The sequence below is a fragment of the Fukomys damarensis genome, unplaced genomic scaffold (assembly GCF_012274545.1).
Source record: "Fukomys damarensis isolate Sample0158 unplaced genomic scaffold, DMR_v1.0_HiC HiC_scaffold_36, whole genome shotgun sequence".
Lineage (NCBI taxonomy): Eukaryota > Metazoa > Chordata > Mammalia > Rodentia > Bathyergidae > Fukomys > Fukomys damarensis.
This window is the reverse complement of record NW_022900948.1, coordinates 47,460,165-47,473,799: the sequence shown is the minus strand read 5'-3', so window position 1 is coordinate 47,473,799 and position 13,635 is coordinate 47,460,165. Positions and strand designations below refer to the sequence as shown.

Genomic DNA, 13,635 nt, shown 5'->3' with positions numbered 1-13,635 from the left:
TGGCATGCACAGGACACATGCAGGCGCTGGTTTTGGCTGATGCAGACCAGGGCCACGGGCTCCCCTGTGAAGTCGACCTGCCAGTGGCAAGCACACAGTAGGCACTTTACAGTGTGTGGAATAAATGGCCAGAGGCAGAGCCCCAGAAGCCTGGGACCGTCTGTCCCCGGTCCGCAGTGCTGGGCAGCCCTGGATTCAGGCGGCTGTCCCGGCTTGGCTCTTCTCGCTGAAGGGCACCTCCTGCTTCCTGATCTGAAGCCAGGTGTGGAGGGCTGGACAGATGGCACCCGCCCGGCCAGGCTGCCTGGCACACACACGGTTAACTGCGCGCGCTGCTCGGCCTCATCTGGTTTGAGTTACAGCGAACTTCCCGGAGGATGAAGACAGGAGGGGTGGCAGTGGCTCGCTTTTCCTGGCTTTCTGCCTCGGCCCATCTCGCCAGCTCAGCAGAAAACAGCTCTGGCTCTGGCCCCACTCCAGCCTCCAGGCTGTGTTCCTGCCTTTAAAGCTGCTTGGGGAGGTGGCCAGCCACAGGGCTTCCTCCTGGGAAGGGAGGGACATTGGGAATAATTAATGGGGTCCTGGGGGAGACCCAGACGGGGTGGGGTGGCAGATCTGGTGTGTCAGGATGCTGGCCTCCCGCGCTGCTCTGCTCTCAAGTCGGCTGTGGGTGCCCTGGAGCTCCCCAAGGTGCCTCCCTTGGCTACATCCTCTCTGGCCCAGCTTTCCGTCGCCCATCCTGGGCCAGGACCCCCGTCTCTCAGGGATGACAGCCGCAGCAGGGGCCTCTCTGACGCTCAGACCCCTTCTTAGCGCTTTTTCCCTTGCTTACAATCTGTGGCTCCCCGTTGCTGGAAACTCGAGCTCCTCCCTGGGCGCTGTGGGGACTGGGTGCGTGCCTGGTGTCCCCACCCATCTCTGCCCTCCACGTGCCCAGGTTTGCCAAGCTGCTGCTCCGGCTGCCGGCCCTGCGCTCCATCGGGCTCAAGTGCCTGGAGCACCTGTTCTTCTTCAAGCTCATCGGGGACACGCCCATCGACACCTTCCTCATGGAGATGCTGGAGGCCCCCCACCAGCTGGCCTAGGCCTCGGGCCACCTGCCCTGCCCTTGCCCGGCGCACATGGACCTTTGGGGAGCTGAGGGGTGCTGCTGTCCCTGTCATCCTACTGCCGCTTGTCTGTGGCCAGGGCCGCGGCTTCCTGGGGCAGCAGGAGCAGCAGAGACCCAGCTAGGCCCTGCCCGCTGGCTCCTGCAGGTGCCTGGGCCGCAGTGCTGGGGGGCTCCTTGTTGCTGTTTGTAGCAGGTGGTTCTTGAGCTCCCCCTCGGTGGCCATGACTGATGTGACCCATCTTTGACAGCCCGGAGAGCTCACTTGGGGAGCGGGGCAAGCGTAGGTGGGTACAGGAGGTTCCCCACCTCCCTCTGGAGCCCAGATCCTCCCTTTTTGGTGGCATGGAGGGTGAGCAGCCCCACTTCCCACAAGGAACCAGTGAGCTCCCCCAGCCACTGGGAACAGGAGCTGACTTCACAGAGTTTTGGGGCCACCTGAAGGCCACCGGGACCCGGGGCGCCATCACCCCACCTTGGTTTCCTCTTTGAGTCACTGACCTGGCTGCATCTTCTCACTGTGTGCGCCCACTTAACCCAGGGTACCCCAAGATCACCACGCAGCATGTGGGCCCCGCATGGGCTCTGCTGACCCCCGTGCTGGATGCTCCCATCCTGGGGCTGCAAGGGATGCCGACTGGGTTCTCTCCAAGTGGCTCCTGCGAGAACAAGCCATGCAGGCAGGGGCAGGGGCATCCTCCTCCTCTGGACCCCGTGTCTGTCTGGGGACTCTGCAGTGTTCCGGGTGACACCATCCACCTAGATCCCCTGCTGCTGCAGACCTGAGACCCTGTGTTGAATGGGAAGCTGGCAGGCTGGGATGCAAGGAGGGGGCCGGGGGTGCCCCTGTTGGCAGGAGGGGCCTCTGGGAGCCGGGTGGGAGGCCGTGGGAGGATGGGCGTGTCCAGCTGAGGGCGTGGCAGCACCAGGCAGAGGTGCAGCGCTCAGTCCCTTCCGCCTATCTCGGTGCCTTTTGCTGTCCGGTGCACCCTGTCATCTGCCATCCGTGCCCTCGCCTGCTCTGTGCAGTGCCCCCTAGCTCCTGTGCACCCCTCGGGAATGTCCGTGGCTCTAGCAGAGAAAACCTAGGGGCAGAAGTCTTCTCAGTGACGTGTCCCCTCCCACCCTGGGCCTGGCTGGCCTCTGCTCCCCGAAGCCAGAACCCCGAGCCCCGTGGCCCGTGCAGCCTTACCTGCCGCCCACTTCCTGTTGCTCTTCCGCAGCTTCCTGTGCCCCTCTCCTTAGTGCCCTGTCACCACCATTGTGCGTCCAGCGTTGCTGGAGTGTGAGGCGGGCTCTGGGGAGGTGGGACGGCTCTTGAACCAGGCCTTCAGCCATGCTGCCAATCTGGCGCAATTGAGGTGATTTTTTTGTAATTATTATTATATTTTGGTGGGACAGTCTTTAATTTTCTAAAGATAGCACTGACATCGGCTTCTCAGCCATCCCGTGCGCGTCCCTGCCTTGGCCGGGCCCGTGACCTCCCCCTTGCCGTGTCCCTTCCCGCGTGGACATTCACACCGGCTCCCGTGGCTGAGAAGCGAAGATGACCGGGGAGGGGGGCAGGTGGCCTGGCTGGTGCCTGGCGACGGTGCCGGAAAGGACACCCAGGGGCCGGCTGGAGCACGAGTCTCCGTCGGAGCTGGGGTGCGTGGCCTGGTCCCCGTGCCTGCGGCTGTGTGGTTGGACGTGCATGAGCTGTGCAGAGGCACTGGGCGCGAGGAACCGTGTTACAGTTACCGATGTTTTGTGTTTCTTCTTAATCAAGACTTTCCCCGTGTCCCTGTAAATTTGCTTCCTGTAAGCAAGCACCTGAGGGTCGCTCCCGTGGTGAAGTCTGGGTCGAAGGAGAATCTCGAGGCAGGAGATGCATCTATTTTCAGATGCCCAGGGGCGGTGGCTTTGGCTGTCCCGAGCCCTGGCGATGCCTTAGCCGGGACTCCGCTCACGCTTTAGGGATGTCACGTCCACCCGGGGAGAGAGAGGAGCAGACGTCTAAAGCATCGGGAAAGGTTAAAAAATCTATTTTTGTACAAATGTAATTTTATCCCTCATGTATACTGGATGATATTGTGGGGGGTGGGACCTGTTTTGTTTCTGCTTCTAGCGGTCCAGGTGAGGCGTGGGACGCAGAGGCGTTGCAGGGGCTCCGCGGACCCTGCCTGCAGACGCCTCTCCTGGAGGGGGCGCCTCAGCGCCTGCCCAGGACTTCGCCTCTCGCCCGCTGCCGGCCTTCCCACAACTCTGTCTGACTGTGAAATTCCTTCCCTCCGTAATCGTTCTCTGCAACATCGCGGCACAGATGTCGGGGTCGGACAAACAGTGGTGTTAGACTCGTGGGAGAGACACACAGAGGAACGTGGGAGAGGAGAAACAAAATGAGCGTTTTGAAATACGTCTCCGCTCAGTTCTCGTTTGTTCTGCCTGGGGTTTCCTGTGTGAGCCGGGAGTCGGAAGCACGGGGTGGGGAGCTGATCCTGGATTTGCATCCGTGGGCGCCAGGTGTGTGGACCTTGAGGAGCCCGTGTACTGTCACCGGCCAGGCCCCAGGGCCCCTCGCCCAGGCCCTGGGTCCCCCATGCCCTGCTGGCCGAGCGGGCAGGAGCTTCACATGAGGACTAATGATGTCGTCCGACTGCCTGATTAATAACAGGTTAACGGCGCCCGCCTGCACCGCCCCCGTGATAAATGCCCTTTGTCTCCGTGCTGTCTGGAACCCGACTGCCCGGGCCCAAGTTGGTGCCCCAGCCCCCTCACACACCCCCACCTAGCTGGGCTCCCCTGGGGAGGCACTGAGCCACGGAAGCTGCCATGGGGCTGTGAGGGCCTGGGTCCTGCCCTGCCCCTCGGAGCTGGACACATGGCCCCGGGGCGGTGCCTGGAGCCAGGACAGCACTCGGGCGGGACAGGAAGGGCAGAGGCTTCCCCAAGTCGTTGTCCCCGGGAACACACGCGTCTTTGTGTGTGTGCGCAGACACATTCGTGTACGTGCACTGCGCACAGTTCAGTCATGCAGGCTCTGCACATTTGCACACGCACGCACACTGGTGTACACGCGTGCACAAATACACTTCCCTCGGCCTCAGGACGGGAGGCGGCCGCACACCTCTATGCTCCCTTCCCCTGGGATGCGTTTGAGGGGTGTCTGCCCTGTGTCCCCCACTGGCTGGTGGTGCCAGGGAGACCCGTGGGACGGGCACAGTTGAGTCCGCCTGAGCAGCTCTCTGTCCGAGGCGCCTGGTCACCCGTCCAGCCGCCCGAAGTCAGGGCTGCCCCTCGGTGTCCTCCAGGGCATCACAGGTCTGGGGGGCTGGGGCTGAGGCCCCCTCTGGGAGGCAGGTGGTTCCTGCAGTCCACACGCTGCCTCTGCTGCCTTGCTTGACCCCATGTACTCTGGTGCCTGGTTCTGAACCACTGCCAGCCCAGCTCTGCAGGCCCCTTTCTCGGTCCGGAGGGAGGGTTGGACCCTGAGAAGCAGATGGGCCTGTTCGTGCATCCCAAGAGCCCACACGACGACATGGCTGCTGGCCGGGAGCCGGGTCTCTGTGTCTCCTGACCTGGGCGAGGCCCCTGTGACGTCCACCCCTAGAGGAGGTGCCTGCAGAGCAGGTGGTCCCAGGTGAGGGCACAGGACATGCAGTGTGACAGGTTGGACAGATGGGTGTGGGGAGGGCTCCCCTCTGGTGCCCAGGGATGGCTGCGGGGTGGGTTCAGGTGGTGTAGGGCCTTGGCTGGTGGGTGTCCCTGGAGAAGTGTGGGGGATGACTGCCTCTGGGATACAAGCACCGCCCAGTCAGTCCCAGTCCAGCAGAGCCCCAGCTGCCTGCGCAAGCCTAGCAACCCAGCCTCAGGCCTCCCTGTGCTGCCTCCGGTTGCCATGGCAACATCTGCTCAGGGCAGTCCCTCCGGACCAGAGATGCTGGGGTTGATAAGTTTATCACCAGCAGAATCCAGCAGTGACAGGAGGAGCCAGGCTTGGGGTTTGTAACCCGAGACACTGGGGTGGGGGCAGGGGCACAGGTCTCCGGTGGGGGGGGGTGGGACCATTGCCAGGCACCCACTGTATTGGAGTCGTGGTGCTGAGGGACAGTTAGGGTCGTCCCTCTGTCAGCACAGGGAGAGCCCCTCCCCACAAGCAGGCCCTGGCCCTGGCCCCTCAGGACAGAGGGGCGTGGGTCACTGCCATGCCAAGACCAGGAAGCAGGACCGAGTGAGGGCTTTGGACCTCATTCCCCAAAGTCTGCAAATGGTCCCATTGTCCCCGGGAGGGAAGTCCAGGCTGGCCAGGCATTTAGCCTGTGTTCCCCACTGCCCTCTACACTGGACCTCTGCACAGCAACCCAGAGAGAAGCCGGGGGCTGGGGAGGGGTCCCAGCTCAGGCCTCCCCACCCCACCGGGTAGTGACACCTTTCTTCCCCAGGAGGGACAGGGCGCCCCACAGATCCCCAGGTGTGGGACGGCACTGCCCCCTGCTGGAGGTGCTGGGAAAAGGCCGGTTCCTTCCAGTGCAGGGGCACACAAGCTTTCTGCAGGCTTTGGGGGATCTGGGTGCCTGCCACCCCAGGTCAGGGCTGGTCAGGAGCAGGGTGTTTTACCAAGACCCCAGGGAGCAGGCTGTGTGCAGAGCCAGGTGGGCTTACAGCATGCTTATCTGCCAGAAGGTGGGAGGCAGGGAGGCCCTGCCCTCACTGGGCCTGTTTCTCCATCTCTAGCCTTTGTCACAAAGGCCCTGTCCACCTGGAAAATGTCCTGTGGTCGCCGTTTGCTGTTTCTTGCTGTGAAAAGGGGCTAATGCGGGGCCCCAGAGATGAGAAGAGGCAGGAGTGATGCAGGGGTTTTGGCTTGCTCCCTGGGAAGGGGTGAGGGTGGGAACCCCTGGGGTCTCCCATTAAGAAGGCCAGGGCTTGGGCCCAGGTTCCAGGGACTAGGAGGGGGATCATGGCTCATGACTCAGGAAGAGGGACCAAGAGTATAAGGCTGGATAGTGGCCTTGGAGGTGATCAGTGGAGCCCTTGAGGTCCAGGGATGCCCGAGCTGCTTGTGGCGGTCAGGAGGGAGGTGAAGGATGTGGAGAAGTCACTTAGTGGCTCCTTATCCACGCACCCACCCAACACCCATCCCCTAGGTACTGTCCCCTGGTCATCCATCACCGTCCATCCACTGACCACACTTCTCAGGCCAGGCCCTGCCTGGAGAGGTTTGCTGTCCCCTGTTCCCAGGACAGGAAGGCACTGTAGGGCTGAAGCCCTGGGCGCATCTGCCTGTCTCTGGACACCCAGGTCTCCTCCTCCTGGTCCTGTCCCCCAGAATGGGACAGAAGCCATGTGTCCAGGACACCACCCCGAGAAGCCAGCTCTGCGGTTCCATGTCTCTCAAAGGACAGGAAGCTGTCACCTGGGGCTTTGTCCTCCCAACATTCTTGCTCCAGCGGCTACCATGCTGGGGTCATCCCGCCTGCGGGGCAGCGGCGCCCCCACCCACCTTGAAGTCAGACCTGGGGTCCTCGACATCCCAGGCCCCTGTGTCCCCTGGTGGATGGGGTGGGATTGCAGGGAGGCACATCTGGCCCAAGGTATCATCGAGGACAGCCCAGTGCTCGGGCAGGAAGTGTGGCCGGGGAGAGCACAGTGCTTGGCTGGCCCGGGTGGCCAGGATGAGAAGAGAGCTGGTTGGTACCTGCCTCCAAGGACCTCAGCCATCCTGTGAGCCTTTGTGGCTCAGCTCAGAGCAGGACCCTGAGGCAGAGCCCAGGCTGGGCTTCCCTGCATGGGTGGGAACCCAGGGCACCAAGGGTTGCAGAGCCCTTACCTGGGCCTTCACCTTTCTGTTGGCCATGGGAGCCCTGCAAGAGCCACAGGTGGACCCTAAGCCCTGGACCCCAGAGCAGGGCATGGAGCGGCCAGGAAGGAGGGACACTGCAGCTAGCTGGGGACACAGCCACTCTGGAAGGCAGCAGGGCCGGCTGCAGAGCTGTGAGTGCTCACAGTCATGCAGCAAAGTTTGAGCCCCTGTGTGGAAACGGCTGTCCCAGACGCGCACACGAACCCTTCCAACCGGCGTGATGGGGATGCTGCTCGCTCAGCCAACGTCAGAGCCGCACAGCGTGTGGGGTGGATTGGCACCAGAAGCGAGCTGGCCAGATGCTTCTCCTAAGGGAAGGAGCTCAGATGGGGCCGTACGAGGACTCTGAGTGTGCAGCACCTGGGAGGACACAGGGTGGAAGAGGGCAGTGTCCTAGGCCTGAGACGAGGCTGAGTAGACGGAGCCGGGGCTCTTTGGGGAGCCTGGGCAGGCCGTGCCTGTTGGCCCCCACTGCCCAGGCCAGGCTGCGCACAGTGGAAATTCTGTGAGTATAGTTTGGGGGTCCCGGCACAAGAGTGGTCAGGATGGGGGCAGGGGTGAGGGAGCTGCGCTGGAGGGGGACAATTTGGAGAGGAGAAAGGTGGTGCAGGCGGGGACGAAAGGGCTTGGCTGGCCCATTGGGGACCAGTCGCCCCGCTGGAGTGGGGGGTCAGGTGGGTCCCCCATGTTTGATGGTTGGAGCTCAGGAAATTTGTGTGATGTGGTCCACGTGTGGGTCAGTGTGCTGGCTCCACTGAGAGGGACAGAAGTGACAAGAGTCCCCTGGTGGGTGCACAGGGCCAGGGCTCCATGGGCCAGGGACTGATCCCAGGACGGCAGCAAGAATGACACAGGAGGACTTGGGGCCATCTGCAGCGCCCGGGAGTAAAGTGGAGATGCATTAAAACCAAAGCTAAGGCCCAAAACAAAACCCCCAGGCTCTGTCAGCGGGACACGGGAGCCACCAAGCCCGCCATGTCCAAAGGAGCAGCAACATGAGCTGGCATAAGATAAATACCTTAGTGATTGGATGGTCACACAAAGTATAAAATACCCATGAGCCCTTGTGCCTGTAAATTGATGGGAGGAAGAGATGCATGGTGGGGAGGAGACAAATCCCCGAAGTGCAGAACACCATGCAGGCTCTGCAGATGTACAGGCCCAGGGAGGCCGAGTGTATACACCTGGTTCTTCAGCGGGGCAGGGTGCTTGGCTCCCCGAGAAGAGACCAGTATAACAGAGAGGAAGGAGAAATCAGCACAGCCTTGGCTGGGGCCTCAGCCAGCTCCTCCGGTGACAGCTCGTGTCACAGGTGGGTGCCTGCGATGCCCTGTGTCCCCCACAACACACACCTCCCTGCTGGGCCCCGCTAAAGATGCCAGACACACCCCGGGTGGAGCTGTCCTGTGACCCGACCAGGTCTCCTGGAGACCAGCAAGGACGTCGGGACCCAAGATGCCAGAGCCTGTGACCCGGGGACCCGAGAGTGGAGCGGCTGACCATGCTGGCAGGGGGTGGCTGCATACAGACTCAGGCAGGCGCGGGTGTGTGTTTCCAAAAACGGAAAGACTTATCTGGAAGACGAAAGTGGCACGGGCGCACTCTTGTCAGGCGCTGCGGCCCGAATGCCGACGCGGGGACGCACCCTGCTGCCACGGACCTGCTGTGCCAGAGACCGGCACTTGTTCGCAAGGACTTGATTTTCCAGACATTCCACACCCTTTGCAGCTATCCCACCCTCAGAGGAAAGAGGGAGAGAGAGGAGAGGGCAGAAGGTAGACCCTGGTGCCCGGTGGGGATAGCAGGCAGGGAGGGGTCTGTGTGGCCTCTCCCTGCCCCTCTCCTCCTCTTCCTCGCCCCCTCCTTTCCAGGCTTAGGTTCTGACTGACCCCAGGGCCCTTGCTCAGGGACGGAGGGAGAGGCCAGCTGCTTCCCAAGGTGACACTTGGCCACAAGTGGCCGTGACATCCTCTCCTGGGCCTGGCCTCTGGCACCCGGAGGCCCTGGCCAGGTGCTGCTCTTGGAGGACCAGCTATGTGGTGAGGGGTGTGAGGGGTACATGCAGGGCCTGCGTGGGCTCAAAGGCATTCTCCCGTAGCAGTGGGCCAAGTGAACAGGGTCTCTGGAGGCTGTCATATCACAGCCCCTGCTTGGGACAGGCAGAGAAAGGACCCGGAATTTGAATCCCATGGACTTTGCTTTCTTAATATAGAGATACTTTAATGGTTTACAGAATGATGGAGAGCAGGTTGGGAACACAGGGAGGACATCAGGGGGCTGCTCTGAGCTGGCCCATCCCACCAGCCACAGGGTGGCTGGCATGCCGTGGGGACAGGGACTCAAAGGCCTGCCCAGGCACAGCAGACAAACGCCAGGCAGCTGGCCCTGCTGCAGCCATGGGAGAGCCGGCTGGGTGGGGAGGGGTCACCGTGCAGCGGCCGCCTCCTGGGTCGGTCAGAAGCCAGCTTAGCACTGGCAGCCCCTAGATGGGTCCTGTTGTTTTGCCAACTCCCTGGAGGCTGTAGAAGCCGCTCCCTGGCCCTGACCATCTCCTTCCCAGGCAGGGAGAGCAGCACCCTTCCTGGAGAATTTCGGGTGCTTGCCCAGCTGGGTTGCTGTTTTCTGGGTCAACAGTGGGTGTGCTCTCCACTCAAAGGCATGCATTTCTCACATTTGTGGATTCAGGGTTTGTGAAATCAAAATGACTTACTGAACAAGTTCATAGAACTCCAGCTTTCATCTGTGGGTTAAAACAATAAGCTCAGTCATAGTCAAGGGAAAAGGTGTTCCATGAACTTGTTATTCCCTGCCAATAGCTTTGCACAGACATAGAGGACAATAGTCAAGGGTAACTATCATGAAAGCGGCTTCCTCGAGGGACAGGACGCCTCTTCTCCGCAGGACAAGAAACCCAGCTTCTTTCCCCAGCGTGTCCCCCGTGAGCTGTATTATTCCCGGGGTGAGCCCTAGCTGGGGACCCAGGAGAAACACCAGCAGGTGCTCTCGGTTGCTGTCAACACCCCTGACCGCCACCAGAGGGCAGCGTCACCCCGTGGAGCACACCCCGGGCTGCTCTGGCTGATTGGCTCCACCACAGCGTCTCCCTGGCAGCCGGCTAGGTCCCCTCCCGCTCTGGTTGGAACATGCTGCCCAGTTTGGCTGGCAGATGCTACCCTTTTGCTCTGTCCTGAAGCTTAGGGGCAAGGAGCTGCTCCTGGAGGGACCCTCGCAGCCAGCAGCAGTGGCAGGATGAGTTCCAAGCAGCCCTGCCGGTCCCTTGGTCTCATCTACACCTGCTGTGTGGAGTGGGCTGGGGAGGGCACCGACCTCACCTTGTCCCTCCAGCTGCAGAGGGAGGGAGAAAGGCAGGGTGGGGGTCAGCAGGGCATCCCTGGTCCCTGAGCACTGGTCTTCAGGTATGGCAGCAAGTGTGTTTGCAAAGCTGGGTGGAGCTCCTGCTCCTCTGTGCCTCATTGGCTGATCACACGACCAGGTTGGGTGAAGACCCAGAGGCAGGAGCTGGGGTTCTGTGAACTTGGTGAGCTGTCTGTATTCCCCGGGGAACTGATGTGTTGCAGGGAACCAGGCTCCAGGGCCCTGAGCACCACTCATATGCCATCGGCCATCCACCCACCCTTCCATCTACCCACCGATCCGCCCACCCACCCATCTTGGAGCCCTGGGCCCAGCTGTGTTCCAGGCAGGGAGGACAGTTTCAAAGATGGTGGAGTTGTCACATCTTTGTCCAGTAGAAATCCAATGTGGGCTGTATATGTAGTTAAAAATTTAAAAGTTCCTAGTAGCCACATTAAAACCAGGTGAAGTAAACTTAATGTTTTATTGAACCCAATATAATAAAATCTTATCATTTCCAGGGCAATCGATGTGAAAGTTATTCATGAGATGTATTTTACCTTCTTGTTTTGCTCCTGAGTCCTTGGCATGTATTTGAGCCTCTGGCTACATCTTCAGCTATTCTGGGTGCATCTTGGGTGCTCACAAGTGTGGCAAGTGGCGATGTACTGATGGTGCCCATCTTGGATGTTCGCAGGGGCGGCATGCAGGTGGCAGTGCAGGCTCCAAGTGCAGGAGGTGCTTGGGATCATCCAAAAACTTTGATGCTGTGCCATAGGGTTCCCAGGGTCACCCTAAGCCACAAAGGAGAAAGAGGCTGGAAATCTTCCCTGAATAGGCAGCATCTGAGTTGGGCACTGAAGGATGAAGAGGAGTTCCTGGGAGGGAAAAGAAAATCTTCCAAGGGCATTTCTGGGTTGGTCTCTGGAAGATCCCAGTCGGCCGGAAGAAATCAATGGTCTTCAGTGCTCCGAAGGAACTGTCAGCCTGAGTCAATTATTCTGCCCCTTAGCCCAGCATCCAGGTTCTTCCCATCTTGTAGTGACAAACGCTGAGGTCTGGAGGTGCATAAGTTCCCTGCCCACACCAAGTGGCCAGAAGCACAAGGCCCAGGGATCTGCTGAAGGACCCTGTGGGGGACATTGCTAGGAGACCCCAGGCGTCCACACAGCCTCATCTGGGCAAGCAGGAACCTGCACTGACCTCCTTGTCCTGTAGGTGGCGCCCAGGAGGCTTGCAGGGACAGCTCCCTGTGGTCCTGGCACTAGGGGCCTGAGGCACTTGCTCTGGAGGTGCCACCAGCATCAGGCCACAAGGGACAGGCTAGTGCACATCCAGCCCCCATGTCAGATGGATTTCCCGAGGCCACCGAGCTGTTCCTGGTCAGCAATGCAGAAGGTTCTGGTAGCTGGTCCCTAACTGGGCCTGGCACTGCCACCTTGGGTCTGATTGCACCTCCTGGTGTCAAGTCACACACCTTGCTGCCCTGCAGATGGCCTGGACAGCCATGGTGGCTAAGCGCTTTGGACAGGATTTTCTAGAAGTTTCTCACACACCTCAGTAAGGCCATCCCCGGGCAGGTGAACCTGGTGTGGCCAGAGGCTTGGCCCTCTGCTACCGGGCCTGGGCTTTCCCAGCAGTTCTGTGTCACCTGGAGGTGGGAGGTGCCCCCTTCCTCACAGTGTGGCCTCAGCACTCTGGGGTGCAGCGCGAGGGCTTCCTCCCTCTCACTGTGTGGGACTGGGAGGTCCTTGGAGGTCTTAGGGTTGTTGAGCAGGGCCTGGCAAGTTGGAAACCTGTGCCTAAGTGAAGGTGGGAGGAAGAGGTTCCATAAGGACCAACGCAGGCTCCAGGTCTAGGTCCCTGGAGTTGGCCCAGGCCCCCCAGTTTCCCCGCCATGGAAGCGGCCCCTCCAGCCAGGCCTCAGGTCTGCTGGGTGACCTGGCCAACCCAGGTGCAGGCCCTCTGGACCCAGGTGGCCCTGGGCACCTGAAGCCACAGGTTCGGGGTGTCTGTGCCCCATCCTGGTGGCAGGTAATATTAGTGTTGGCATAGGCTGATGGCCAAACTTGAAGTCCTGTTTCTGTCACGCCTGGGCTCTGTTTTCCAAACCCTTGATGTCTTTCCTAGCCTAGGACACCACATCTGGGGGACCGGTCCTTCTGTGGGAGCTGCTGGCTGAGCTCTGAGCAAGACCCACTGTGGCTCTGGATCCTCCGGGCCCAGGATGCAGAGGTGCAGGGGTGGAGGGCACTGCCCAGCTGGACCCTGGACAGGAAGACTCAGCTGCTCACCCAGCAGCGGGCTGGGGAAGTTCATGCTCAGCCATCTGGGGTTGGGGTCCCCCAGAGATAGCGGTGGAACTTTCTCCCACAGTCACTGCCTCCATAGGACTTTGGCAGCACCCGGAATAGGCTGGGCGTGGCTCTCCTCGTGTGCCCATAGTGAGCACCCTCCCTGGGTGCCCTAGGCCTCCTTCAAGGGTCCTTCTCCCATAAGCCCCTGGGACCACACCTGCCTCCAGATGTGCTGATCCGGAAGAGGTGCTCCCGGTGCCTGCCCTGGCAGGGACTGATTTTGGTTAAAGCTCTCATCAGCTTTAACTCTCCTCACTGTGCACAGGGAGACTCGGGGTGCAGACGTGAGTCCAGGTCCGTCCGAGCCGAAGCCTGGCCCTGACCGCACTGCCCTGGTCTTTCCCAGCTGGGACCTTGGCATAGCCCCAGCCTGGGCCAGGCATCAGCATCATTAGAGCCGGGGCAGTCCCTAGCATCTGTGTCCACACGCGGGACCCAGAGGGAGGACAGGACCTGGCCAGAGCCTAGCACTCAGGGCTGCGGACGACGTGGCTGCTCCCGCCCCGCTGCAGACGTGGCCGCCCCCACCCGGCCACGTCGCCACTTCCACCCCAGCAGGCAGGAAGCTGTGCTCTTGCTCTCTTTTTGTAAAGTTTTTGGAAGGTTGTTGTTGCAGGGAACATCTGGCTGGGGTCATCTGCAGAATAATACCTGAGCAATTCAAACCACCTCATCTAACATAGGCAACTGCATTTGCAATGTCATTAATCAAAAAGTCATTTTAATGCTTACAGATGCTACACTGGTATATAATATTAATTTTTGAAACTTAAAAACTTTCTCTAATCCATAAAGACATCTTGGATGGCCTATAAAATCAACTTGTTTTCAAAGCTTGTCATTATGTATTCGTATTACCTGGAGATTAAAGTTGTTCAGGGTAGATTTAACTTCTGTATTGATAATTAAAAATGTGAAACATGTGTGTATCTTTATCTTTCAAAAGCACAGAAAGTTCATGTGTCAAAATTGAA

The 13,635-nt window shown here is 60.2% G+C and overlaps 1 protein-coding gene across 2 annotated transcripts in view; it reads left to right on the top strand.

Moving 5' to 3' along the window:
* The window catches only part of Rxra (retinoid X receptor alpha), a 28,381-nt gene extending 24,878 nt beyond the window's left edge, over nucleotides 1-3,503 (top strand). For both annotated transcript variants that reach the window (XM_010608927.3, XM_033759203.1), the window contains one exon: nucleotides 938-3,503. In XM_010608927.3, the coding sequence (XP_010607229.1) occupies nucleotides 938-1,085 (148 nt within the window). In that variant the 3' untranslated portion in view covers nucleotides 1,086-3,503. The remainder of the gene's footprint in view (nucleotides 1-937) is intronic.
* Nucleotides 3,504-13,635: the final 10,132 nt, after the last annotated feature.